General features: G+C 41.4%; 1 protein-coding gene across 1 annotated transcript in view; it reads left to right on the forward strand.

The window, feature by feature from the left end:
- Positions 1-25049, forward strand: part of DOCK3 (dedicator of cytokinesis 3) — a 416069-nt gene that overhangs the window by 338186 nt on the left and 52834 nt on the right. The window contains exons 23-29 of the mRNA XM_089919399.1: positions 2911-2992; positions 7441-7611; positions 10673-10865; positions 13808-13935; positions 16321-16467; positions 18476-18574; positions 23556-23650. Coding sequence (XP_089775525.1) covers positions 2911-2992; positions 7441-7611; positions 10673-10865; positions 13808-13935; positions 16321-16467; positions 18476-18574; positions 23556-23650 — 915 coding nt within the window. The remainder of the gene's footprint in view (positions 1-2910; positions 2993-7440; positions 7612-10672; positions 10866-13807; positions 13936-16320; positions 16468-18475; positions 18575-23555; positions 23651-25049) is intronic.

The following is a 25049-nucleotide window of genomic DNA, read 5'->3' on the forward strand; positions in this document are numbered from 1 at the left end:
TTCTGGTTTTTTTGTATTTTTTTAATAGTAGCCTTTCTAATGGGTATGAGATGGTATCTTGTGGTTTTGATTTGCATTTCCCTAATGATTAGTTATGTTGAGCATCTCTTCACGTGCTTACTGACCATTTATATATCTTCTTTGGAGAAAAATCTATAAGTCCTTTGCCTATTTTTGAATCAGGTTGTTTGGTTGTTTGTTGCTGAGCTGCAATTCTGGATATTAACCCATTTTCAGGGATATGATTTGCAAATATTTTCTCCCATTGCCTTTTTAATCTGTTGATTGTGTCTTTTGATGCACAGAAGTCTTCAATTTTGATATAGTTTAATTTATCTAATTTTTTTTCATTGCCTATGTTTTGATGTCTTATCCAAGAAATGATTGCTTAATCCAATGACATGAAACTTTTCTCCTATGTTTTTGTATAAGAGTTTTATAGTTTTAGCTCTTACATTTAGGTACTTGATGAATTTTGAATTAATTTTTGTTTATTGTGCAACATAAGAGTCCAATTTTATTCTTTTGTGTGTGGATATTTAGTTTTTCCAATACAACTTGTAGAAAAAGATATCCTTTTCCCATATAATGATGAAAATCATTTGGCCGTATACATGAGGGTTTATTTCTGGGCTGTTTTATTCTATTGATGTATGTATCTGTCTTTATGCCAGTCCCACCCTGTTTTGACTGGTCTTTATAATCAAAGTTAAAGTTACTCTTTGTAGCTTTGTAGGACGTTTGAAATCAGGAAGTGTGCATCCTCTAACTTTGTTCTTCTTTTTCAAGATTGTTTTGGCTGTTTGGGGTCCCTAGAGATTCCATATGAACTTTAGGATGGATTTTTCTATTTTTGCAAAAAATGTCATTGGGATTTTGATAGAGATTGCATTGAATTTGTAGATCACTTTGGATAGTGTTGACATCTTAACCAAATTAAGTCTCCCAATCCATGAATGTGGATGTCTTTCTGTTTATTATTAACTTCTTTAATTTCTTTCTCTTTTTTTTTCAGCAACATTTTGTTTTCAAAGTATAAGTCTTTCACCCACTTGGTTAACGTTATTCCTAAGTATTTTATTCTTTTTTGATGCTACTGTAAATGGATTGTTTTCTTAATTTTCTTTTTTGATTGTTCGTTGTTAGTATATAGAAAAGCAAATGATTTATATATGTTGATTTTGTTGCAGTGTTGCTGAATTCATTTATTAGTTCTAACAGGGTTTTTTGTGGATTCTTTAGATTTTTCTATATACAAGATCATGTTAGCTACAAACAAAGATAATCTTATTTCTTCCTTTCCAATTTGGATGCCTTTTTTTTTTTTGGCAGTACACGGGCCTCTCACCGTTGTGGCCTCTCCCGTTGTGGAGCACAGGCTCCGGACGCACAGGCTCAGCGGCCATGGCTCACGGGCCCAGCCACTCTGTGGCATGAGGGATCCTCCCGGACCGGGGCATGAACCCGTGTCCCCTGCATTGGCAGGCGGACTCTCAACCACTGCGCCACCAGGGAGGCCCCAATTTGGATGCCTTTTATTGCTTTTTCTTGCCCAATTGCTCTTTCACTACTAATATGTTGAATAGAAGTGGCAAAAGCAGGCATCCTTGCCTTGTTTCTGATCTTAGAGGAACACATTTCAGTCTTTCACCATTGAGTATGATGTTAGATGTTAGCTTTCCGCTGATGTTTTAAACTAGAGTTTATTACATAGTTGTCATACTTTTCCTTCTAAGAAATGATGGCAGAGCTGCTAAAAATATGTCTTGCTTTTTCAGTGAGAAACATGTGAATAGCTAACTATAGTACTGACAAATAAATATCAAAGAAAAGAAAAAGATAGTCAATAAAAGAGATAATATGAATAATAAACATGGGAAACACAGCTTATCTAAAACCATTAAAGCAATTTTTAAAGTCACCATATTATTCTATGGAATGAGCACAAGTTGTTTGTTTTTTTTTATATTTATTTATTTATTTGGTTGCACCAGGTCTTAGTTGCAGCAGGCGGGCTCCTTAGTTGCGGCACATAGACTCCTTAGTTGTGGCATGCACGTGGGATCTAGTTTCCTGACCAGGGATCGAACCCAGGCCCTGCATTGGGAGCACGGAGTCTTATCCACTGTGCCACCAGGGTAGTCCCAACACAAGTTTAGAAAACAAAACCGAAGGGTTCTGAGGCTGTGGAATCACTGGAACTCTGACACTTTGATGTCACTTTGGAGAGCAGGCACTGCGCTGTGTACTTTACATGTGTCATCTCATTAGAATTCACAGTTTGAGATGTACTGTTGTTTCCTCTATATTTTAAATGAAAAGAATGAGGACAGAGGACCCAAATAACTTGCCCAAGGATACAAAGCTAGAAACTGATAGGCCCAAGATGCAAACTGTTATCTGACGAGGGCCTGCACTCTTGCCCTGTGTACTCTTTTGCCATGTAAATGTGAAGGCCTTCTGACCCTGTAATCCCATTCCACTCAGATGACTTGGTCCTAAGGAAATAAGATCATTGGGATGGCAAGGAGAGGCACACCGGACTATATACCTTTATTCAGAGTCTGTTGTATGTTCGGGAGACTTAGCAGTTTTAAACAAAACAAAACAAAACACACATCCAGTCCCAGACTTCAGGAAAACTTTCTTGTAATCAGAAAAAACGTGTGTCAGGGAAAGTGGGAAAGAATGATTATAATTGCTGATTGAAATGTGGCAACTCTTTTTGGACAGTGAGTGTTGTCTGGTCTTGGATGATCTAAAGATTCCACAGCTGTATTGGATCCATCACTCTATTCTAGCTCATTAGCAGCATATTATTTCCTATATGGCTAATTCAGGACTGCAAATATTTTAGGCTGCATTGCTTTTGGATTAAGGTGGGGTTTCTGAAACTGTTCTTTTTCCTAGGGAGCTAATCCGCTGTTTGAAGTGGTACATGGACTGCTCAGCAGAACTGATTCGGCAGGATCACATTCAGGAAGCCATGAGGGTAATGTACTGAGCTTGCTGTACAAAAGGGGCCCACCCCTGCAGAACTTTGCAAGTAGCCTCAGTGGAGTAGTGTGCAGGACAAGTGTAGACAGCCAGTACACTGCTCTGCTTTCAGGAATGACTCCCTTGATCCACATAACTGCCTTTTCCTCACTTTGATTTTGCCCTAAAAGGTCTTTATTCCTCATCATTTTATCTTAAAGCTGGAGGGAGGGATGATGTGCATGTGGCTCTGAGCCATCCTCCCTGCCTGGTTTTTACCAACAATGTCAGTCTTTGCTTCCACTGGCTAAAATATCATATCTCCTTCTAAGCCAGTGTTGGTGGCAACATTGATGAGAAATAAGATCTTCCAATACTTTTCCCTTCTTCAGTAGTTACTAAACATTGTTTTCTATAACTGTTTTAAGAATGCACTGTATGCAGATATGTTGAGAAGAAGATAATCTAAAAACCGTGACCAGGCAGCCCTTTGCCTTGCTGGACAGCTCCACTTTACAGGGGACTGTCCTCATTGTTAGTTAACTATACTTTCTGGTAACTTCTTTTCATGGCTACTGCTTCTACTGTAGAGAACAGCCTATGAGAATGTTGATCCCGCTTTTGCTCAACAGTTCTCCATATAGCTGTTTGAAGAAAACTGTCGTATCCTCTGAGAACTCATTTAAAGCAAGTTCATGCTTGCTTGCTTTCTTTTTTGTCCCTGTCTTTTCTTGTTCTTGAGTTACTCTCATTTTTTGGTTGCTTTTTAACCATGTCTTTCCCATCCTTTCTAGTTAGTAATAAAAGAAGAATGGCAGCAAAGTAGTTCTGCTTTCTCTTTGTCCTCTTTTAATATCCCATCATCTGCTCTAAGTACTTCTGGGCCTATGATTTTGTTATTCTTGTCCACGTGGTAACAGGTAAAACAGATGTTCCCCCAAGCATCATCAGATTAAAGAGGCAAAATCAAATCATAAATCCATATTTTCCCTGCCTCTTCTCTGCACATTCTTTAAAAATCTAAGGCCACAAGTCTCACTTCTGTCTTTCTTCACGCAATACATGTCAGCTGAGCAATCAGCATGTCATGGGTGCTAAGATGCAAAGAGTAAGACTGACCTCTCCCCTTGAAGAACACATCCTCTGTGTCCTAAGGGGAATCAGGCTCAAACACAAGTGTAGAGCAGGGTTCTGAGTGTAATGTGAGGGCAAGCACTGGGTTCTGTTCTTCTCTGAACCCCAGCACCTGTGAAGTGCCCTGCATAGTATTTGAGGGGATACAAGTTGAGTTAAATACAAAAGATTCTATGTGAGTTCATAAATTAATTGCTTAAGGTTACTGGAGATGCTATCTCAGAAGTTTTCCCCTAAGAGTCATTCATTCAGCCATTCATTCAGTCAGTATTGCTTGATACCTGCCATATGTCAGACACTGTGTTAACCACTGGGGATTCGGCAGGAGCCCAAGTAGAAAGGCTAGGCCTTCATAGCACTTCCATTCAAGTGGGGAAAAGGCAGATAATAAACATGTCAAACAGATAAATACACAAAGTAAGTGAGAAAAGAAAATTGATGATGCTATGAGGGAAATAAACAGGATCTTGGGATGGAATGGCTGGAGAGGAGGGTTTACTTCAGATCAAGAGTTTAGGGAAAGCTTCTCTGACGAGGTGACCTGAGCTGAAATCAGTGTTAAGAACTGGGGGACACACATTTCAGACTGAGGAAACAGAATGTTTAAAAGCCTGGATGGGAAAGAGCTAGAGTTTTCAAGCAACCATAAAGTGGCTGATGTGACCAAAGCAGAAGCTTTCAAATGTTAGGTTGGATGTGAGAGGTGGCAGAAAGGAAGACCTGAGGGTGGTTCCAGGGGTCTGGCTAGATGAGCTGGGTTGATGGCAGAGTCACCTATGGAGGTACAAAATTCCTGGAGAATATCAGGTTTGGGTGGGGAAAAGGAAGAGTTCCATTGTGGGGGAGCACTTTTCTGGGGGTACTTTCATACTTGTTCTTACCATATCAAATGTATTTGAGTGGCATCTGATACTAATGCATCTAGCCCAACGGTTTTATCAGGCCTTTTCCACTTCTTCATCAAATTTCAGTTTACAAGTCCTCTTGACCAAATGTGTAAGTCTCTATCTGATCCTAATTTCATCCTTATTCACAGAATGCATATGCTTCTGACCTGGCATTTCTTATTCTGGTATCATAATCTGTGGACCAGGACACCTCCTCTTCTTTATTGCTCTTGATTCAATACATCTTGCTACTTATACATCATCTCTTCCTTTCCCTTTCAGAGTCATGACCTTCCAAAGTTATGCCACTAAAGATGAAAATAAAGAGTCTTTTATTTTCTTACTTGGTTACATTATTCCTGTGTGAATGACTTACAAGGGGGTATCCTTGGTGGGTCTGAGGATGGCTTTTGGCAGGGCGTTCCAAAAAGGCAGCATACTTTTCACTGCTGAGCTGCATCAGGTTCTTACCAAGGAGCCAGGAAAGAGAAAGCACAATGATCTCCTTAGTGACAGAAAGGTTGTAATAACTTTTAGGATCTCTTTTCCCTTCAGGTTCATTAACTTAAGTAGAAAAAGACAGAGAAGCTGCTTCAGCCGTAGTTAAGTGTTCCATTGTCTCCACACAGGGTTGGGAACACCTGTAAACTTCAAACAACTTCCATAGGATCCACCCTCACCTTTTATCCCACTCTTCTGCTCTCCTTTCTTTACCCAGTTGCATCTGTCACAGGTGGCCAACTTTACCTGGTCCTGGCCATCAGCTGGTGCTGATGGTAAAAATCAAGAGAAGTAGGGAAAGGGGAAGTCAGGTAATGATGGATGACTAGAAGTGAGCTTGTTTTCCTTGCCCTCATCCAGGTTTTCACAGGCTGTCTTCGACAACAGCCTTGTACTCCTCTGCAAAGTGTTTTATATTTTAGGACTTAATGGAGGAACTGATCTCTCATACCCAGGAAGTGCAAGCGACTTTGCTGTCTGGTTCTGCCTCTCACTCTGAAACTAGTGGATGTTTTAAGCCACTCAGTACATCTCTTGTAGTAGTTGTTTCAAACTGAGAAAAAAAACACTTTCCTTTTTAAATTTAGCAGAGACTTTCCAGGTTCTTTACAGACCAGGCATTAAATTTCCAGGTTATTTGTAGACCAGGCATTAAAAGGCTACTGAAACAGAGACTGTAGCATTTATGGAGATGAGGCCAAACACTAACTTATTCTGCAGAATCCTCTGGTGCAGGCCTTGGAACACACATTTTTCTGAACTAGCCATTTTCCAGTGCCAACCGAGTTCAGTGTGGAGCACATAAACACACACACACGCACACACACACACACACACACACACACACAAAGTTTTGCTTTGCTAAACCTGACAGATGAATAGATCATGAAAGTAGCTTGGGAATTGTTTCCTGTTATATAGTTCAAGTAACTGAGCTCCATATTTCATTCTCGGATAAGTTTCTCCTCAGTTTTCAATGTCTCTGCCTTTCCAGTGTCTGGGAAATCGTTAGCCTTTCTTTGATTAGAAAGTATAGTCTTGGATCTTGAATTCTCTTAAAAGAGAATTATTCAGCTCATAAGCATGGGCCAAGCTGCAGGGACTCCTCAGAATCAGATTCTGCTCCCAAAACATGTTATGGGAGCTTTGTCTTCTGTATTGTTCATGAACTATTGATGGCAGGTGTCCTGGTCTGGAAGAGGATGGAAAATGGGTGGGTTAGGTCCACCAGCTCCTGTGCAACTAGGGACAAGTTCTTCAGACTTGACCCCTGGTGAGAAGGCTGGCACCGTGTCCATCTGTTTCTTGAAGATGCAGAAGACTCTTTAAAGGACTCTTCCTTCTTGGAATAAATTTAAGAGAGGTTATTATATCGTTGCCTTTGTAGCCTTTTATTTCCAGACCTGAGAAAAATGAGAGAAATTTAATTTTCTTTTGATTCTATATGGTCTTGAATTCAACTGCTTCCATAACAGTCTGTGGTTATACACTTCCATAACCGCATGAAATAATTTGATGATTCTCTCAGTACACAGACAGTTGCTGCTCAGTGACCCTTGGAGTTTTGAGAAAAGGTTTAAAAACTTAAAGTGCTTCACCACTAAATATAAAGTAGATTAATACTAACCTGCTATATAGCACAGGGAATTCTACTGAATACTCTGTAATGACCTATACAGGAAAAGAATCTAAAACAGAGTGGATATATGTATATGTATAACTGATTCACTTTGCTGTACAGCAGAAACTAACACAACATTGTAAATCAACTCTACTCCAATAAAAATTTTTTAAAAATTAAACTACTTGTCTCCATAGTTGGAATTGTCCCCCTCCCAATCTTGGTGTATAATTTTCTGGTACTCCACCCTTCATTCCCTCATATGTTAGTTTCTGGACATCTTTAACACCTCTCTATCCCTTTTTCCTCCTACACCTCCAGGCCTTGGAGTACCTTTTCAAGTTTATTGTGCAGTCAAGGATCCTCTACTCACGTGCCACCTGTGGGATGGAAGAAGAGCAATTCCGGTCCAGCATCCAAGAACTTTTCCAGTCCATCCGGTTTGTGCTCAGTTTGGACAGCAGAAACTCAGAAACACTCCTTTTCACTCAGGTCTGTGAGCTACAGCAAAGTTTTGCTGCTGGATTCTTGTCTGTCTTAGCAGGTGATTTCTTTGTCCTCTGGCTTCCAGAGTCAAAGAAGCCCTGCCAAGCTCCTGTGTTTTGGGTAAGGGATGAGTTATAAGGAAATACCTAATAGAATAAAATGCTGCTTTTACTTCAAAGCTAGCTATGCCCCAGCTTCCAAATATAAGACAGCCCAGTGGCTTTATGGTGGAGAAGAAGCACAACTTTGCCCTCTTTAGACCAAATTTATTTAGCTACCATGCTATTAGTTGTTCGTGAACATCTTATTTATAGAGGATATTCAGAATGTATAGAGAATTTTATTTCCTAGCCACTGTATTAATTTTGAAAACCTCAGGTTAGTATTGGTCCATCCTAGCAGTTAAGAATGAAATAGGTTGAAAAACAGCAGAAATAGCTAGAAAACTTTGGCTAAGAATTAGGATTAGATTCCATTAGAAATACCAGTGTGGGAAGCAAGTTGCTTCCTTATATTAAAAATGTCTGTCCAGCTAATCAGTCACCTTTTACATGCAACCTTACCCTAGAAGGGATCACGGATATTGTTCATTACCCCAGTCACAAAGGGGTTATTTTTGCTTATAAATAAATGTCAGAATTTTATCTAATGAATTTCACTTCTTTGATTTTTCTGAAGCCAATTATTACATCAAAACCTATGAGCAAAGACCAGACAGCCTTTCTCATGTCCATTCATTCAGTCACTGCCAGGTCTGTCAGAGCAAATGTATGTTTAAATACCTCGTTTAAGATTAGAATAGTCTGCTTTTTTTGTTTTCCACTTGCTTCTATGTTGCCCCTTGATGCCAGTTGCCCATAAGCCCCTTGGCCCAGAGAACAGGTGAGCAACTGGGGGATAGCCTCTGTAAAACAGTGGAATACATCAAGGTCACCAGGTATCTCTATGAGAAAGGCTCCTTCCATGGTCTCCCCTCCTGAACACCCCAAGCCAGTCATCTTTCTCCTTCCTTCCTCTCCCCCAGCCTATCTGTTCCTGCCAACCAGGGCCCAGGACACCTACTCCTCCCTCAGCATGTGGAGATGTGGGGAGCTAGCAGAGCAAGCCAGATACACTTTCTGAGAACTCAGCAGTGCCCTGTACTCAATGGCATGTTCCTATCACATCAGGATAAATAGCTTAGATGTAGTCTTATCTTAGACCTGAGTCAGAATCAGACCTGCTTCTTTGGTGCCAGGCTCATGTTTCACAGTTTCAGAACTTTCAGCAAGTATGCTCTTCAGTCAGACTTTATATCTTTGATTCTGACCACTAGGTGATGTTATGGTGCAAGTGTCCTTCTGTTCCGATGCCATAAGTATAGGAAATTTCACCATTTAAGAGAGCAAATCAGCTACTGTTTGTTGTTGATTATGAAATACCTGCTTTTCTGGGAATTTCCTAGCAGTCCAGTGGTTAGGGCTCAGCACTTTCACTGCCGTGGCCCCAGGTTCAATCCCTGGTTGGGGAACTAAGATCCTGCAAGCCACACAGCACAGCCAAAAGGAAAGGAAGAAAAAAGAAATACCTGCTTTTCCCCCTTTGTCTTTTGTATCTAGTTGCTTATGATGATAGTTTTTGTGCTGGTTCTAATTACTGCAAAATGATCTCCTTGATATCCCAGGGAGTTATAAATCTGCAGATAGAATTCATAAAAGTTCAGTCCTTGGTCCTGGCCTGAACATAGACTGCAGTATGACAGACCCATTTCCCCAGGTCATAAATTTTCACTCACTCTAGGCCAGTGTCTTACTGCCTGTTGAAGCAATCAGGAAAAACAGCTCCCCACCCTGCCCCCCAAACTGTCACTTAGGAAGAGCGCACTCTCACCTCGTCTCAAGGTGACACTCCATTTCCCTTTGTAAATCTTGGCTTAATAGTGTAAGAGGACTGAGAAGTACGAAGAGCCTCCTTCATGCTGCTTCCATTTAGACAAGAGAAATGAACAAGAGCCAGCATTTATTGAAGGCCTATTGTGTGCCAGGCAGTCTACTGGAAATTAATTTTATGCACCTAAACTTTTTCCTCATACCAATACGAGGAGATAAGTAATAGCATCATCCCCATTTTATAGATGAGAAAAGTGAGAATTAGGTAGTAACTCACCCAAGTTTATGTGGCAGATAAGTGGTAACGCTGGGATTTAAACTCATGTCTGTCCAATTCCAAAACCCATTCTCTTTCTCCTAAACTATTCTGCCTCCCAAAGGCTCAGATTCTCAAGAGAATATTGAGAATCAGTTCTCAAGAGGTTACCATATGGGTCTGCCAGAGCTAAGATCCTAGGAGAGAATTCTCCAAACACACACATACTCCACTTGTCCAGGCCATCTAGGTCTCTGAACTCTATGCCAACATTATCAGCAGTCCTCAAGAGTTCATGGCTGACTAAATCCACACATTCTCCATCCTTTTGGATTTACACTTGAAACTGCCAGGCATCACACGTGAAGGAACTAATTTACAAAGTCTTTAGATTTCATGGTTTCAAATAAATTACACTATTCTGGGGAAATGGTCCAGTTTTCAGAGCTGGATTGCTAGCTGAAGGACTGTGAATGGAGCTCACCTAGTGCTGCTTGATGGTGCTCAGTTATCTTTGCCTACGTTCTTTGAGAGCTTCCTGGCTTGAATTTGGGACTGAAACTGGAAAATCAAGAGCTTGATCGTAGAGATAGACAAAAAATTTAAATCCATTTTATGAGCAAAAACAGCTATAGATGTTAAGCCCTAGAGTTAATTTCTGTATATATTCCCTTTTCTTGCCAGCAAATGCCTTGGCAAGTTCTGAAAGCTTCAAGCGGCCTGAGCCCCAGTAAATTCTCTTGTTTTGGTTACCTTTTTGGTTCTTCCTGCTGCATGCCCTAAGAGTGCTGCAGGGTGGAGTCCAAGGCCAGGGAGGAGCACATTCGAGGTAGGGGTGCTGCAATGACTTCTCAACCTCTCACCACCATGTATCATTGTCTAAGCATGCAAGATAGATGCATACCTAACTCTGAGCTAACCAGACCTTCACTTGCTTCTGCAGGCTGCGCTTCTCAATTCCTTCCCAACGATCTTTGATGAGCTGCTGCAAATGTTCACTGTGCAGGAGGTAGCAGAGTTTGTGAGAGGGACTCTGGGGAGCATGCCCAGCACCGTGCACATTGGGCAGTCAATGGATGTGGTCAAGCTGCAGTCCATTGCCAGAACTGTGGATAGCCGCCTATTTTCTTTCTCAGGTAAATCAAGTTGGGATGAGAGTCACACTCACCTTTCTTCCTTATCAGGGTGTTGGCCAAGTGGGAAGCAAAGGATCAGTTTCATCAGCCATCATGCAAGACACCAGTGGCCCTTCAAATGCAGAGTTTTTGGTAAACTCTGTTAGAGAATGCAGCCAGAACCTAGGCCTACTGCCTTATTCACAGTTTATTCCTAGGGACCCACATGGGGTGGCCTGCCTCCAGGCCCACAAGTCTAGCCGGCTGCCAAGAATGGGGCCTGCCATAGCCCCAGCAGGATGAAAAAGCAGAAGGAAACGAAGGGGAACAAGAGAGAAAGGTCTAGCCCAAGGGGATAGGATAAGTCAAGGAAATAAAAGAGACCCTGAAAGGGGGGCCCTGAGGACCCACTATACTTTCTTGGTTCCTGTCCTCACCAGTCAGATAGATTCCTCTCTCTGAAGGAGCTTCTAAAGATTAGACAAAGTGATGGAGAGGAGCCCTCCACACTCCAAAAGAGGTCAGGACAGCCTAACAAATACCGTCAGCAGGCCAGACTGTCTTTCAGAAGGAACCCCCGGAGTCATACCTGAAACCACATTGAATGTGATCAAGTACTCAATAGTCAGATGTTAAGATCAATGTGAGCCTGATCCTTTAAGCAGAATATCACTATTGTGGAATAAATTTCTAGGGCACAGGAATAAATCTGAAATGCTAGTAAAGCAATTATTATTAGAATTTTTATAATTAGAATTTTTTGGTAGTAAAATTTTTTAAGTTTGACTTTTAAAGTATAAGAACAATAATTTCTCAGACTAGAGCTACACACATTTGCAGTACTAAATAAATACTCTCTTTAACTTAACTCTACCTGTGTAAAGTATTGCTGATGGTAAAGCTGCCACCAAGAAATTCAGATTTTCTCCACCTGTAACTTTTTATGGTAAACACTTTTCTCTTCATCAGTTCCTGGACTGAAGATAAAATCAATGGTTTGGACATACTTTCATTGAAGACACTGCATACACTCAAGCTTTGAGCACTGCTTAAAGCAGATGCTTTCTGAGTATATGGGAAGGCAGACAGCAGACTGCCCTCATTGACATACGTTATTTCTGATACTTGCTGCTTCCCATAATCACTTAAGAAAAATTGTTCTTATCTGGCTGGAACTATGTAATTGGATATTGAGATAATAAGCCACGACCAAATTTTCACTTGCCTCTCACTTTCATTGAATGCCTGAGTTGAAGCATCTTCCCTGAAGCAGGAAGACTTTTACCAGTGGTGTCATTAACCAACACATATCCTCAGAGCATATCAGTTTGGTTTCTTCATTAGCAGGTTCCAATAAAAAACTACTATTTTGTCTGCAGGCAGCTGTTGGTTGTTACAAATCTTGCTCTGTTGGTATTTTGGTCTACAAAATACAGTATGAACTTCTCTTTTATCCAAGCATCCTTTTAAACATAGAATAGCTGTCATTCCATTTTTTGGAACACATTCTAAGTATTTGACAAGGCAGTCCCCAAAACCTCTTGTATGTCATGTAGTTTGTCTTTTGCTGAAAAAGATTTTCATTCTGAATTTCATCTGGAATACTTAATTATGGTCAAATATGAATAATAAATCCCAAATGCCTTGGCTTGTTTGTGTTACTGGTAGTCTGACTGAATCATGCTGGCCAGGTGTCGTGGTACTTTTATCACACAGTCATTGACTACATTGGAGTGCAAGATACCAGAATCATGTTCACACTTGTGTTTCACCTTCTCACCACACCTGTGAAGTCATAGATGGGGGAAATTAAGCCCACAGGAGGAGTCAACCTGCCTAAAATCTTAGAGTGAATTAATAAAAGAGCTTGATTTAGGATTTAGCCTTCTTGAATTTGGAGTTCTAAATATAGTCACCCCCTGATGAAAATATTATTCAGGTAGCATTGAAGAGAAAAGAAAAGAAAAACATTTTAACGTATGCAGTAGGATTGACAATGAGGTTTAGCTGATTATTGCAGGCTTATGACAAGATAAAAGTCCTGCTTCTATTCCTTTCATTGCTGTGGATACATGTAGCATCCCACAAGCCTGAGGGGAAAAGGAGGCAGGCCTGATGGCTGATGCAAAGTGCGTAACTTATGGGGGTGCAAGTGCCAGGCCACCATCCAGGGCATTGTGAAGAAGGACCATTTATAATCCATACCAAGTCTGCAAGTTCAATCAGTGTAGTTCAGGGCTTCCCTGGTGATGCAGTGGTTAAGAATCCTCCCGCCAATGCAGGGGACACGGGTTCGAGCCCTGGTCTGGGAAGATCCCGCATGCCGCGGAGCAACTAAGCCTGTGCGCCACAACTACTGAGCCTGCGCTCTAGAGCCCACGAACCACAACTACTGAGCCCACATGCCACAGCTACTGAAGCCTGTGTGCCTAGAGCCCAGGCTCTGCAACAACAGAAGCCACCGCAATGAGAAGCCCGTGCACCACAATGAAGAGTAGCCCCTGCTCGTTGCAACTAGAGAAAGCCTGCACGCAGCGACGAAGACCCAACACAGCCAAAAATAAATAAATTTATTTTTTTAAAAAAATCAGTGTAGTTCATAGAACTGTGTCACTTAAATGGGGTTTTCACTGTAATCTGTGCTTTTAATTTGGAGTCTAGTCAGTAAAGAGATTTCATTTGGAAGCAGCCTCCTAACATTATCCTGAATAACATGCCCTAGATATTTAGGCCTGAAATGAGAAAGAAGGAACAATAGATAGAAGGATAATGCTGTGCAATGTCTTAAAATGTCCAGGAAGTGGGCTGTTAGGCCCACATAAGGGAAGGGGGTGATTTCCAGCTTGGCTCCAGTCTCAGCCCCACCTACTTTGAGACCAGCTGCATCCCACATTGCCACTTGCTTCCAAAGGTAGCTGGTTCTCCTCTGAAGGGCTTCTTCACCTTTGTGTTTTCTCTCTCAGAATCCCGTCGCATCCTGCTTCCTGTGGTTCTCCATCACATTCACCTTCACCTGAGACAGCAGAAAGAGCTGCTAATCTGCTCAGGGATTCTTGGCAGCATCTTCTCCATCGTCAAGACCAGCTCTCTGGTAGTGGCCCTAGACCCAATCCACTGCCCACCCAAAGCTCTGTCCCTCTCTTGTGTTACTTTAGCCAGAGGCAGACCAACAAAGATCAGTCTGTACACTTCCCAGTCAGAGAAGCTTTCATCAGTGATGGGGGTGCCCAAGTGAATGGAGGCCTCCCTGTGTGTGCCCAGCAGGCTTCTCAACACAGCAGTCTTGCTATGTTAAAAAATTGTACTGCTATAAATACACCCAGAAACATAGTTATCTGTAGTACCAAAAAGCCCAATCCTGTGCATGCTCTATTTCTGTCAAAAGGTATTACTTCTGTATTCCTGGGAGTGTTCTAAGGATACTCACGCACAAGCACAGGGAGGCAGGCCCGGACTGAGAGGCAGCTTGCTCATTCAGACTTTTCTGGCAGCTTCCTGGCAGCTTGATTCCACCCATATGGCATTCCTGTACCATGCCAGATGAGAGCAGGGTGTACGAGAGATAAATGTTGTCCGCAAGAGTTCTGAGCCTCATGGGATGGTAGAGTTGTACTTTAGGGGTCAGGTTTCAACTACTAGTGCTTTTGCCTATTTTCTTTCTTCTTTATTTTTATTTTTTAGAAGAGATCTGTGGTAGGGAAGGGAGGTAGGAAAGGAGGGAAAACGTATCAGGCATGAATAAGGGTAGGAATTTATTTTAATTATATTTATTTTATATATTTATGATAATGGAAGAAATGCATATTTCTTTTAGAAAATTTGGAAACTTATAGGAAAATATAAAGAAACTTAAAACAAGAATGAGTTAATTATGCTATCTTATTAAGTTGAGGTAAGGTTTTTGGAGAATAAAATTTCAAGTGCATTTAAAATGAATGCCAGTAGCCAAGTGATAGGAACGTACGAGGTTAGGTTATCCAGGAAGATAGAGCAGGAGAGGTGCTGAAAAGAAAGAGTGTGCTTGGTTTGAATAGGATACAAGGACTCAATAGGGGGCTCTGGTATCCAGACTTAAAGTACCATCTGGTGGTGGGGGCCCAGCTTGGCAGAGTGACTGTGATGGTTGTAGTGGCCCTTTTGTTTGATCTTGGCTCCAGGCAACGCCTAGCAGCTCTCTTTCCCATCAGGCCTCAGAGAAGCAACATCAGGCACATAAGGTATACTGGTAACCCAGGGTCAGACTTGGGATGGGAGGCTTACTGCTAAAGGAAAGAGAGAAATTGAAGGGGAAAAGAAAGGGTAGGGGAGGAATGGCAGAGGAATGGGAACAGGTAAAAACCTGAAGATGATCTGGTTGTGTTTGTGGGGCTAGAGAGTCAAGTGCAATTAGTTGCTTACAACTAAAGAGCCATCACAGGTTTTAAGAGTGTTATGATCAGTTCAGCAAATGAGAAAGAAGACTTTGGTCCCAAGAGCTGCTCAAATTTTTCACGTGGAATGGGGCTCAGTGTAACTATATTGAATGGATGGAGGGTGGGTGAAATTTAAGCTCCATGAAAGCAGAGATATTACCTTTCTTGTTCACTTCTGTATACTCAGTTCTCAAACAGTGACTGGCACATGGTAAATACTTACTGAATGGTGGGTTGATGGATGGATGGACATTTGGACCAGTAATAATATAAAGAGACTGGAGAAGAGGCAATGGGAATCTCTTTGTGAGATAATGAAAATCAAGTTATAGGGTTTAAGACTGCATGTGAGAGGTCTATAAAAAGATAGCACAGACTCTGCCTAAATTCAGAACCTGGTGACTGGGAAGCAGCCCTTAGTGAGGAGGCGTGCTCCGTTGTTTTTGTGAGGCTGCCTGAAAAAGATGCACTGAGACCAGAGTCCTTCTGGTGGACCAGGGAACGTGAGCAAGAATGCCAAGGAGCTAGAAGTGGCATATCTGGGCAGCAGTCAGGCCTGGCAAAAATTGAGGTCACTCAAGGAGAAAATGGTTCTCAGAAAGACTGAGATACTTCTGTGTGCATTAGCAATAGTAAAGGTGCTGCCACCACACCCCCTGGTGTGAATTCTTTACCATTTTCTCAAAATGTTAGTCAGCAGTGCTGTGCTTCCTCCTGACTTTCGTAGGAAAATCAAAGAAAACATTTAACTTAGAACCTTCACTTCTGCCCTGTATATTGAAATTAATGTATTTGTCTGAGGTTCAGAACTGTGGGTGTCAGGGTGGTGCTGCATTAGGATAAGGCCCCAGCCACCAAATCAGCGCAACAGTGGCAGGTGTGCCTCACCTCCTTTCAGAGCCATTGTTCCTGGTTCCTTGACACTGCATACCAGTGAGGCCAGGAGCTCAGTGTTGAGAATTAAGTCAGAAGACCACTCCTGATGTGGCTGACTTAGTACGTACTGCCAGCTGCGCGTCAGCAGGTCTGGCACTAACTGTGTGCTCTCTCGCTGCTCACTCCAGGAGGCAGATGTCATGGAGGAGGTAGAAATGATGGTGGAGAGCCTCTTGGACGTGCTCTTACAGACTCTGCTCACCATCATGAGCAAATCGCACGCTCAGGAGGCGGTAAGAGGGCAGCGGTGCCCGCAGTGCACAGCGGAGATCACTGTTAGTAACTAACATTCAGGTTTTCTTGCTTTTCTAACCTGGGGTTCCTCCACACCAAACCTCATCTCACCATCACACCACCTTCATCTCAGCTTCCCTTCCTGCCTGGTTGTCAGCATGCTGCCCTTTTTCCTTCTCAAGTCGTACTCCATCTCCACTCTGAAAGCTCTAGGTTCATACTCACAGGAGTCTACTTAGGGGCAGATCCAGTGATGCTTCCTGTCCTGTTTTCCTGCACACCACCTCCATTGGCCTTTGCATTTGAGCCAAGTCATTTTCTATAATGTGGAATAAAGCAGAGACATAGTAAGAGGTTGAAGGTGAAAAATATAGACTATTCCTTTTAGGAGCAGGCTCTTGTAAATGACGTGCATGACAGTTATTTTCTCACGATTTGCTTGTACCTACAAATTAGTCGCTTTTGTCCATAGTGTTTGTATCTAAATGTCTAGCATCAGGAAAAATGTGATGAGGTAGAATTGGACTGGCATTACTGAACAATGATATCCTATGATCGAATTAGAAGAGAAACAGACTGGGAAAGCTTCTCAGGTGTGGCAAAGAGACACCCCCCAGATCCCCCACCCCTATACAGAGTGGACTTCTTAGCCCTGATGTTGGAACACGATAAACAGATTGCTTGGAATCTTCTAGTTGGCAGGTGGAAGACTACAATGATCCCTTTGTAGAAAACCTTCTATGGGAGCAAGCCAAGCTCCAGCATGTTAGGGAGAGCAAAGAGCAGACATGAGTTCTGGAGCATTGGGCTTGGAAGGAATATCTGCTCTCTTAGGAACCCCTATTCAGGATACCCTCACTATAGGTAAAAACATACGCACCCTGCCATGTCCTGGCAGCCCATCCTTCTAACCAGCAATGACACAGTGCTGGCTGTGGGCCAGATTCTGCTTTATGCACTCTACAAATATTAACTTATTAGCAATACTAAAGAAGTGATCTATTTTATATGGATTTAATGAAGATGATAGCAACAATTTATTGAGCACAGCTTTATGTAGTGAACTGTTTACTTAAATGCTTTATGTACATTAATGCATCTGATCCTCACAACAAATCTATAAATTATGGCTTATGTCCATTTTTTCAGATAAAGCTGAGGTTCATGTACCTGTATATATTTTAAATACATGTATGTATAATAATTTCATGAGTCTAAAAAGGATCTGAGAGACTAAAAAACTGTTGTCAAATTCCCATGAGTTTAAAAACATTTGAAAACTGCCCAAATGAAGTAATTTTTCCTCCATCCCTTCTAAGGAGCAACCTTGTAAGAGGAAGCCATGCTCAGCTGCCCTGTGCCAAAGATTTCCATGAGATGAGTCTTTGGAGTCCTTAAGGTGGGGTTTTCATCCATGTACCCCAGTTAGAACTTGAAGAAATTTTAAAGACTCATTTTTTTATCTTTAAATTTTTACTTAAAGCCATTAGCTCATCTTCTCATAAAGTTCAGTTTTGACTCTTCTGCTTTCCAGAGAGTTATGTTGATCTACTATGTTCCATCTGCCTGGTCCAGTAATCACATGTAAGCTCTGGGAGGTCCCCAAGGAGATCCTTGTAGAAGGGCTTCTCCAGCCCAGCAGGATAGGCGGAGTCCAGATTCTGTCTAGAGAAGGCTGAGAGCCCTGTTCCCAGTAGCCCCTCCAGACTTCTGTATGGTACCCTGGCAACATATAATGACAAAGGACTATGAAGCCAAAACTTTCCTAGGAAAAAAGCTAGAATATCTGCCTTACTTGGCAGTACTTCTTTGTTATAGGTTAAGGTTTTTCAATTAGCCCCATGCTGCAGAGGTCTTATTAAAATTCCCAACCCTTCAGGCCCCCCTTAGCTGAAAAGAAAATTCATTTTCAGGGCCAGAGTTGTCACCTTCCCTTTCATGATCATTGGGGCCATCTCAGACCCTTCCTTCTCTCCTTGCCCTCTGTGGATTGGGGGAACACAGCTCTTGTCATTGGCTTTGCTAAGTGTTTTTTGGGTTGGTCCCCAGGGCGAGTATGTGTCCTGCCTTCTCTCATTGCTCCGCCAGATGTGTGACACCCATTACCAGCACCTCCTGGACAACTTCCAGAGCAAAGATGAGCTCAAGGTAGGCAGAAAAACATTGATCTTTCACCCGGGAAAGGAAGCATGCAGCTAAGACTGCCCAGGAGTCTTTCCCCTGCCAGAGGGTGAGTGCAAGTAGCCAGTGTTGCCAAGGTATAAGATGTACTAGCCTCACTTTACATCTGACTGCATGGCTTCCAGAAGCTGAAAGCCAGCAATATTCCCATAGATCCAGACCCCAGTAACATTGGCAAGTTTTCCCTGACTGATAGCAGCCCTGTGACCACGTGCCTCTATGAGAGGCTACTCTGGGCCACACTGGTTGTCAGCAAACCAGGACTCTTCCCTTTCTTATGAACTCAACAGATGATTTGTAGATTGCTCATGAAACAGGCTTCACAAGACCTATCAATGTTCCAGCTGTCTTTTTGCAGAGAGTGATAATCTGATCTATAATTCATATGGAAATGTGAGGAACTCAGAATAGCCAAATGGTCTTGAAAAAGAAAACAAAAGTGGAGGATTCACACTTCCCAGTTTCAAAACTTACAACAAAATAACAGTAATCAAGATTGGTACTGGCCTAAAGTTAGACAGATAACAGTGGAATTGGATTGAGAGTCCAGAAATAAACCTTTATATTTACAGTCAATTGATATTCAATAATGGTGCCAAGACAGTTTCAATGAGGAAAGAAGAGTCTTTTCAACAAATTGTGCTGGGACAACTTGATACCTACATGCAGAAGAATGAAATTGTACCCCTACTTCACACCATATAAAAAATTAACTCAGAAGGGATCGTAGACCTATTTGTAAAAGCTAAACTGTAAAACTCTTAGAAGGAAACATAGGAGTATATCTTTAAATCCTTGGGTTTAGCTGTGGTTTCTGAGATTTGACACCAAAAGTAGGAACAACAAAAGATAAAATAGGTAAGTTAGACTTCACCAAAATTAAAAACTTGTATATTTCAAAGGACACCATCAAGAAAGTTAAAGACAACCCACAAATGAAAGAAAATATTGGCAAAGCTTGAATCTAATAAAGAACTTGTATCTATTATATAAAGAACTCTTACAACTCAACAATAAAAAGACAAATAACCCAATTTAATAATGAGCCAAGGATTTTAATAGACATGTCCCCAAAGAATATATGTAAATGGTCAGTACACAGTTGAAAAGATGTTCAGCATCATTAGTCATTAGGGAAATGCAGATCAAAACCACAGTAAGATACTGCTTCACTTTCAAAGTGAATATAATTAAAAAGACAAGTATTGGTATTAATTCTAACTTAAACATTTGGTAGATTTCACCAGTGAAGCCATCTGGTCCTGTGCTTTTCTTTGTGTGAAGCTTTTCAATTATTAATTTGATCTCTTCATTTATGATAGGTCTACTCAAATTTTCTGTTTCTTCTTTAAATGAATTTTAGTAGTTTGTATCTTTCTAAGAATTTGTCCATTTCGTCTAGATTATATTATTTGTTGGCATGCATTTGGTCCATAGTAGTCCCTTATAAACCTTTCTAGTTCTGTAACATTAGTAATGATATCCCTTCTTTCATCCCTAATTTTTATTTATTTATTATTTATTTATTTATTTTTAATTAATTTATTGGCTGCATTGGGTCTTCATTGCTGCAAGCGGGCTTTTTCTAGTTATGGCAAGCAGGGGCTACTCTTCATTGTGGTGCGCAGGCTTCTCATTGCAGTGGCTTCTCTTTGTTGCAGAGCACGGGCTCTAGGCGCGCAGGCTTCAGTAATTGCAGCATGCGGGCTCAGTAGTTGTGTTTTGCGGGCTCTAGAGTGTAGGTTCAGTAGTTGTGGTGCACAGGCTTAGTTGCTCTGCGGCATGTGGGATCTTCCCAGACCAGAGTTCGAACCCATGTCCCCTGCATTGGCAGGTGGATTCTTAACCAGTGTGCCACCAGGGAAGCCCTATCCTTAATTTTAGTAATTTGAGTCTTCTCTCTCCTTTTTTTTCTTGGTCAGACTAGCTAAAATTTGTCAATTCTGTTATCTTTTCAAAGAGCCAGCTTTTGGTTTCATTTTCTCCTCTATTTTCCTCTTCTCTATTTCATTTATTTCTGTTCTAATTTTTATTATTCCCTTCCTTCTGCTTACTTTAGTTTGTTCTTCTTTTTCTAGTTTCTTAAGGTGCAATGTAGGTTATTGATTTGGGATCTTCTTTTTAATATAGGCACTACAGCTATAATCTTTAGCTTCATCCCTTAAGTTTTGTTTTGTTTTGTTTTTTCATCCCTTAAGTTTTGATTTGATATGTTTTCCCTTTTATTCATGTCAAAGCTGTTCCTAATTTCCTTGTGGTTCCTTCTTTGGTGCATTGGTTATTTGGGAGTGTACTGTTTCATTCCACATTTTAAAAAATTTTCCTATATTTCCTTCTTGATTCCTTCTTTCCTTATTGATTTCTAACTCCCTTTCATGATGGTTGGAGAGCATGCTGTGTGTGATTTCAGTTCTTTTAAATTTACTGAGGCTTTCTTTATGGTCTAACATGGTCTACCCTAAAGAAGAGAATGCACATGTTCTTCTGTGTGCATTTGAGAAAAATGTGTGTATTCTGCTATTGTTGGATGGAGTGTTGTATAGATGTCAGTTAGGTCTAGTTAGTGTATAGTATTGTTCAAGGTTTCTTTTTAAATATTTATTTATTTATTTGGCTACATCAAGTCTTAGTTGTGACACGCAGGATCTTAGTTGCAGCATGCAGGATCTTTCATTGAGGCATGCGGACTTCTCTATAGTTGCGATGCACAGGCTCTAGAGCATGTGGGCTCAGTAGTTGCAGCACACGGGCTCTCTAGTTGTGGCACGTGGGCTCCAGAGCACACGGGCTCAGTAGTTGCGGTGCGCAGGCTTTCTAGTTGTGGTGCACGGGCTCTAGAGCACGCAGGCTTAGTTGCCCTGTGGCATGTGAGATCTTAGTTCCCTGACCAGGGATTGAACTCACATCCCCTGCATTGGAAGGCAGATTCTTAACCACTGGACCACCAGGGAAGTCCCATTCAAGATTTCTTTTTCCTTGATGATCTTCTATTTAGTTGTTCTATACATTATTGAAAATGGTACATTAAAGCCTCCAACTGTCATTGTTGAATTGTCTGTTTTTCCTTTCAGTTTTGTTAGGTTTTGCTTCCTGTATTTTGAGGCTCTCTTTTAAGTGCATTTATGTTTATGTCTTCCATATCAACTGACTCCTTTATCACTATAAAATGTTCTTTTTAATCTCTATTAACAATTTTTGTTAAAGTCTATATTGTTTGATGTTAACATAGCCACACCAGTTTTCTTTTGGGTACTATTTTCATTGTATATATTTGTCTATCCTTTTACATTCAATATATTTGTCTCTTTGAATCTGAAGTATTTATGTATCTTGTAGATAACATACAATTGGATCATGTTCATTTTTTAATCCATTCTTCCTGTCTCTGCCTTTTGATTGGAATGCTTAACCCATTTACATTTGTTGTAATTACCAGTAAGAGGATTTACACCTGCCATTTTGCTATTTGTTTTATATCTGTCTTATGTATGTTTCCATAATTTCCTGTTTCATTTCACATCTTATAATTTCTTTATTGAAAACTGGACAATTTAAATAATGTAGCAAGTCTGGTAATCAGATTCCCTTCCCCCTGCCCACATCCCCAGGGTTTATTGTTGTTTCATTTTTGTTGTTGATATTTGTTTGTTTAGTGACTTTCCTGGACTAATTCTTTAATGTCTGCATTTTTTGTTGTGTGCAGCCCCTGAAGTTTTCATTCAGTTAGCTTAATGATAAGCTAATAACTAGACAGAGATTTCCTTAAACACCTTAAATCAATGAGTCTTCCACTTCACTAAGTTTCTCTGTGTGGGGTTGGGGCTCACCTTCAGTGCTTCAGCAGTTTACATTGCTGCCTTAGCCTTCACTTCTTGCTTGCATAGAGCCTCAAAGTCAGCCAGAGGTGACAGATTAGGCTTCTTAGGTCTTTTCTGGGGATTTGTACAGCCCTGCACACATATGTGGCCTTCTAGATTCCTAGGAATATGTCAGAGCTTTTCAAAGCCCCAAGTGTATGTCTCATTACCCAGATTTTTCTTTTAAGTGTTTTGGCCACTCTCTTGTTTGTCCCAATTGATATGATTGCTTCGTGCAGCTGGGATGTTAAATTATTATGGATGATATTTTCAACACCTGCACTACGGATAAGGCTTTTCTCACTTAGTGAACTCTGAGTCCAGTCAATTAAGCCCTCTGAGTGGGGCTTTCCCAGGTTGCTGCCTAACAGATCAAACAGTAACAATTCTCTTGGGATGGCGCTTTTGGGGGAGCTCCAAAACCATTTTGTCCCTTCTAGTGACTGCTAGGGTGCTGGGTTTTACTACTACCATGGTTCTACAGCTGCTTGTTTTCAAGGATACCCTGAAGACAGGGAGAGAGAGGGGATGGGAATGGGGAAAGTTAAAACACAATAAAGCTCACTTTTCCTACTGAGATTCAACCATTTTTCTTAAATAACACTTCTTACTGTTGCAAGCCTTTCATTAACCAGTCTTTGTGACTGTTCTCATTGCTTTCATGGAGGAGCACATTTTTGGAGGTACTTACTCTGCTATCCCTAAAGTGCTTCTCTTGTCAATGCGTTCTTAACATCCAGGAAAGCAAGTTCTTACAGTCAAGTGCTCAGGGGTCATGCCCCAAAGATTGAGAACGATGGACTCTGGTGGATACCATTTCTGCTGGACCCCCTGTGCTTTGGTCGTTAGGCACTGGGCTGAGTGGGTATAGTGCATCTCTTCTACCCAGTTTGGGACTGGCCTGTTAGAGTGCCCAGACCTCACTCTCATGCAGCCCTCTAAGAGAAAAGCAGCTCACAAAGGGAACCAGAGTATCACCTACCGGTCCCATACATTTTCATGGTCTAGAGGTCTGGAGAGCCCTGTTGAGGAAATGTATGCTGCAGTGGTAGAGGTATGGTGTCTCACATCAGATTTTCCTCTTGGACCAGGAATTTCTGCTGAAGATTTTCTGTGTGTTCCGGAACCTGATGAAGATGAGTGTCTTTCCTCGGGACTGGATGGTGATGAGACTTCTCACAAGCAAGTGAGTGTGGAAGGGCCCTGCACCAGCATCCACAGAACTGTTCCCAGACTAAGGAGAGTGTGTCTATGTGTGAGAGAAAAAGCAAGTCAGAAATCAAGGTCAAAGCCATGGGGACAGAGAGGAGAGGGCAAATGTGAAAATGTTTGGAGGCACAATCAGCAGGACTTGGCCATTTACCAAAGTTCACGGAGGAGGAATAGTCAAAGATAGTTTAAAACTGGAATCTAAGTGCCTGGCAGACGATGTCATGGTAAGGATAGAAAAGGAACTTTTAAGAATGAGAATTATAATACCCAGAGAAGGGTTCCTCCTGGAGGAGGGCCTGTTCATTGGCCTCTGTTGCTCTGTAATTTCAGGCAGTATCCCAAGGCCTCCTCTTGATTTGATTTGTGTTGTCTGCCAGACACTGCTTGCCTCCCACAACAAGTGCTAATTACCCACCTGAGACCTGGCTGTGAGGCTCTCTCTGACCACTTCTAATGCTGGCCACAGAATTCACTCTAAGGCCGACCCCAAATTGTCTGCCCCATTCATATTTCTACGCTGTGCTTCTAACTGACAAACCAGACAAGTAATGTGGGTGGTAAGGTGCTTGTGGGAGAAGGCCACTTGGCCTCCACTCTCTAGTCTACGGCCCGCTCCCTCTGATCTGCCTTTCATGTTGACCTTATGCAGTGTGGTGAAATTATTTATGTTAGATATATTACCAAGGTGTCAGCATGGTCTTTCTACTTTGTACCTTTTATAGCACTCTTTTTTCTTTTTTCAAAACTGCAAACATTTTATACAGAACAGAAGAAGGGTTTTAAACAGAGTTGCACAGATATTTCCTTAAATAGTGGATTTTCCATTTGACCCCCTCTTGTTTCTCTTAGCTCTAGTCAGGGCATTTCAGGCTCTCCAGCCCATTCTGCAGGAGCAGCCTCTTCTTTCAAAGCTTTTACTTTTCATATTTGTTTGCTGGTGACTAGTCTCTCTAATGCACTGTTTTTGCCTTGCCCCTCTTCTGCACCAAGGCTTCGGATGTAAGCTCCTTTACCAGGCATCCAACACCCTCTGTAATCAAACCCTTACCTGCCTGTCCCACCTCACTTTCTCCCTCCCTTGACCTGTGTCCTTGGTTCTAGCAAATCAGCCTCCCATTGCCCCTTAAATGTGCCCAGGTGAAAATTGAAAGTGATATTCTAGATCAAAGGCTGAAATCAAATGACTTATACATGAAAATAATAGTATATGATAAAAGTAGAGGTTTAATAACTATAAACCATTATTATCAAGTAAAATAATAGAATGCTACTCTAAGTCCTCTGGTGGTCATAATATATGTTCATTATCCAAGGTCCCCAAAATACTAGAATCACTCTTTGAACTGGAAGAAACCTTGAAGAACCATTAAACC

This window comes from Delphinapterus leucas, chromosome 10, assembly GCF_059928025.1.
Source record: "Delphinapterus leucas isolate spDelLeu-1000000601 "Yukka" chromosome 10, BTC_Dleu_Yukka2, whole genome shotgun sequence".
NCBI classification, from domain to species: domain Eukaryota; kingdom Metazoa; phylum Chordata; class Mammalia; order Artiodactyla; family Monodontidae; genus Delphinapterus; species Delphinapterus leucas.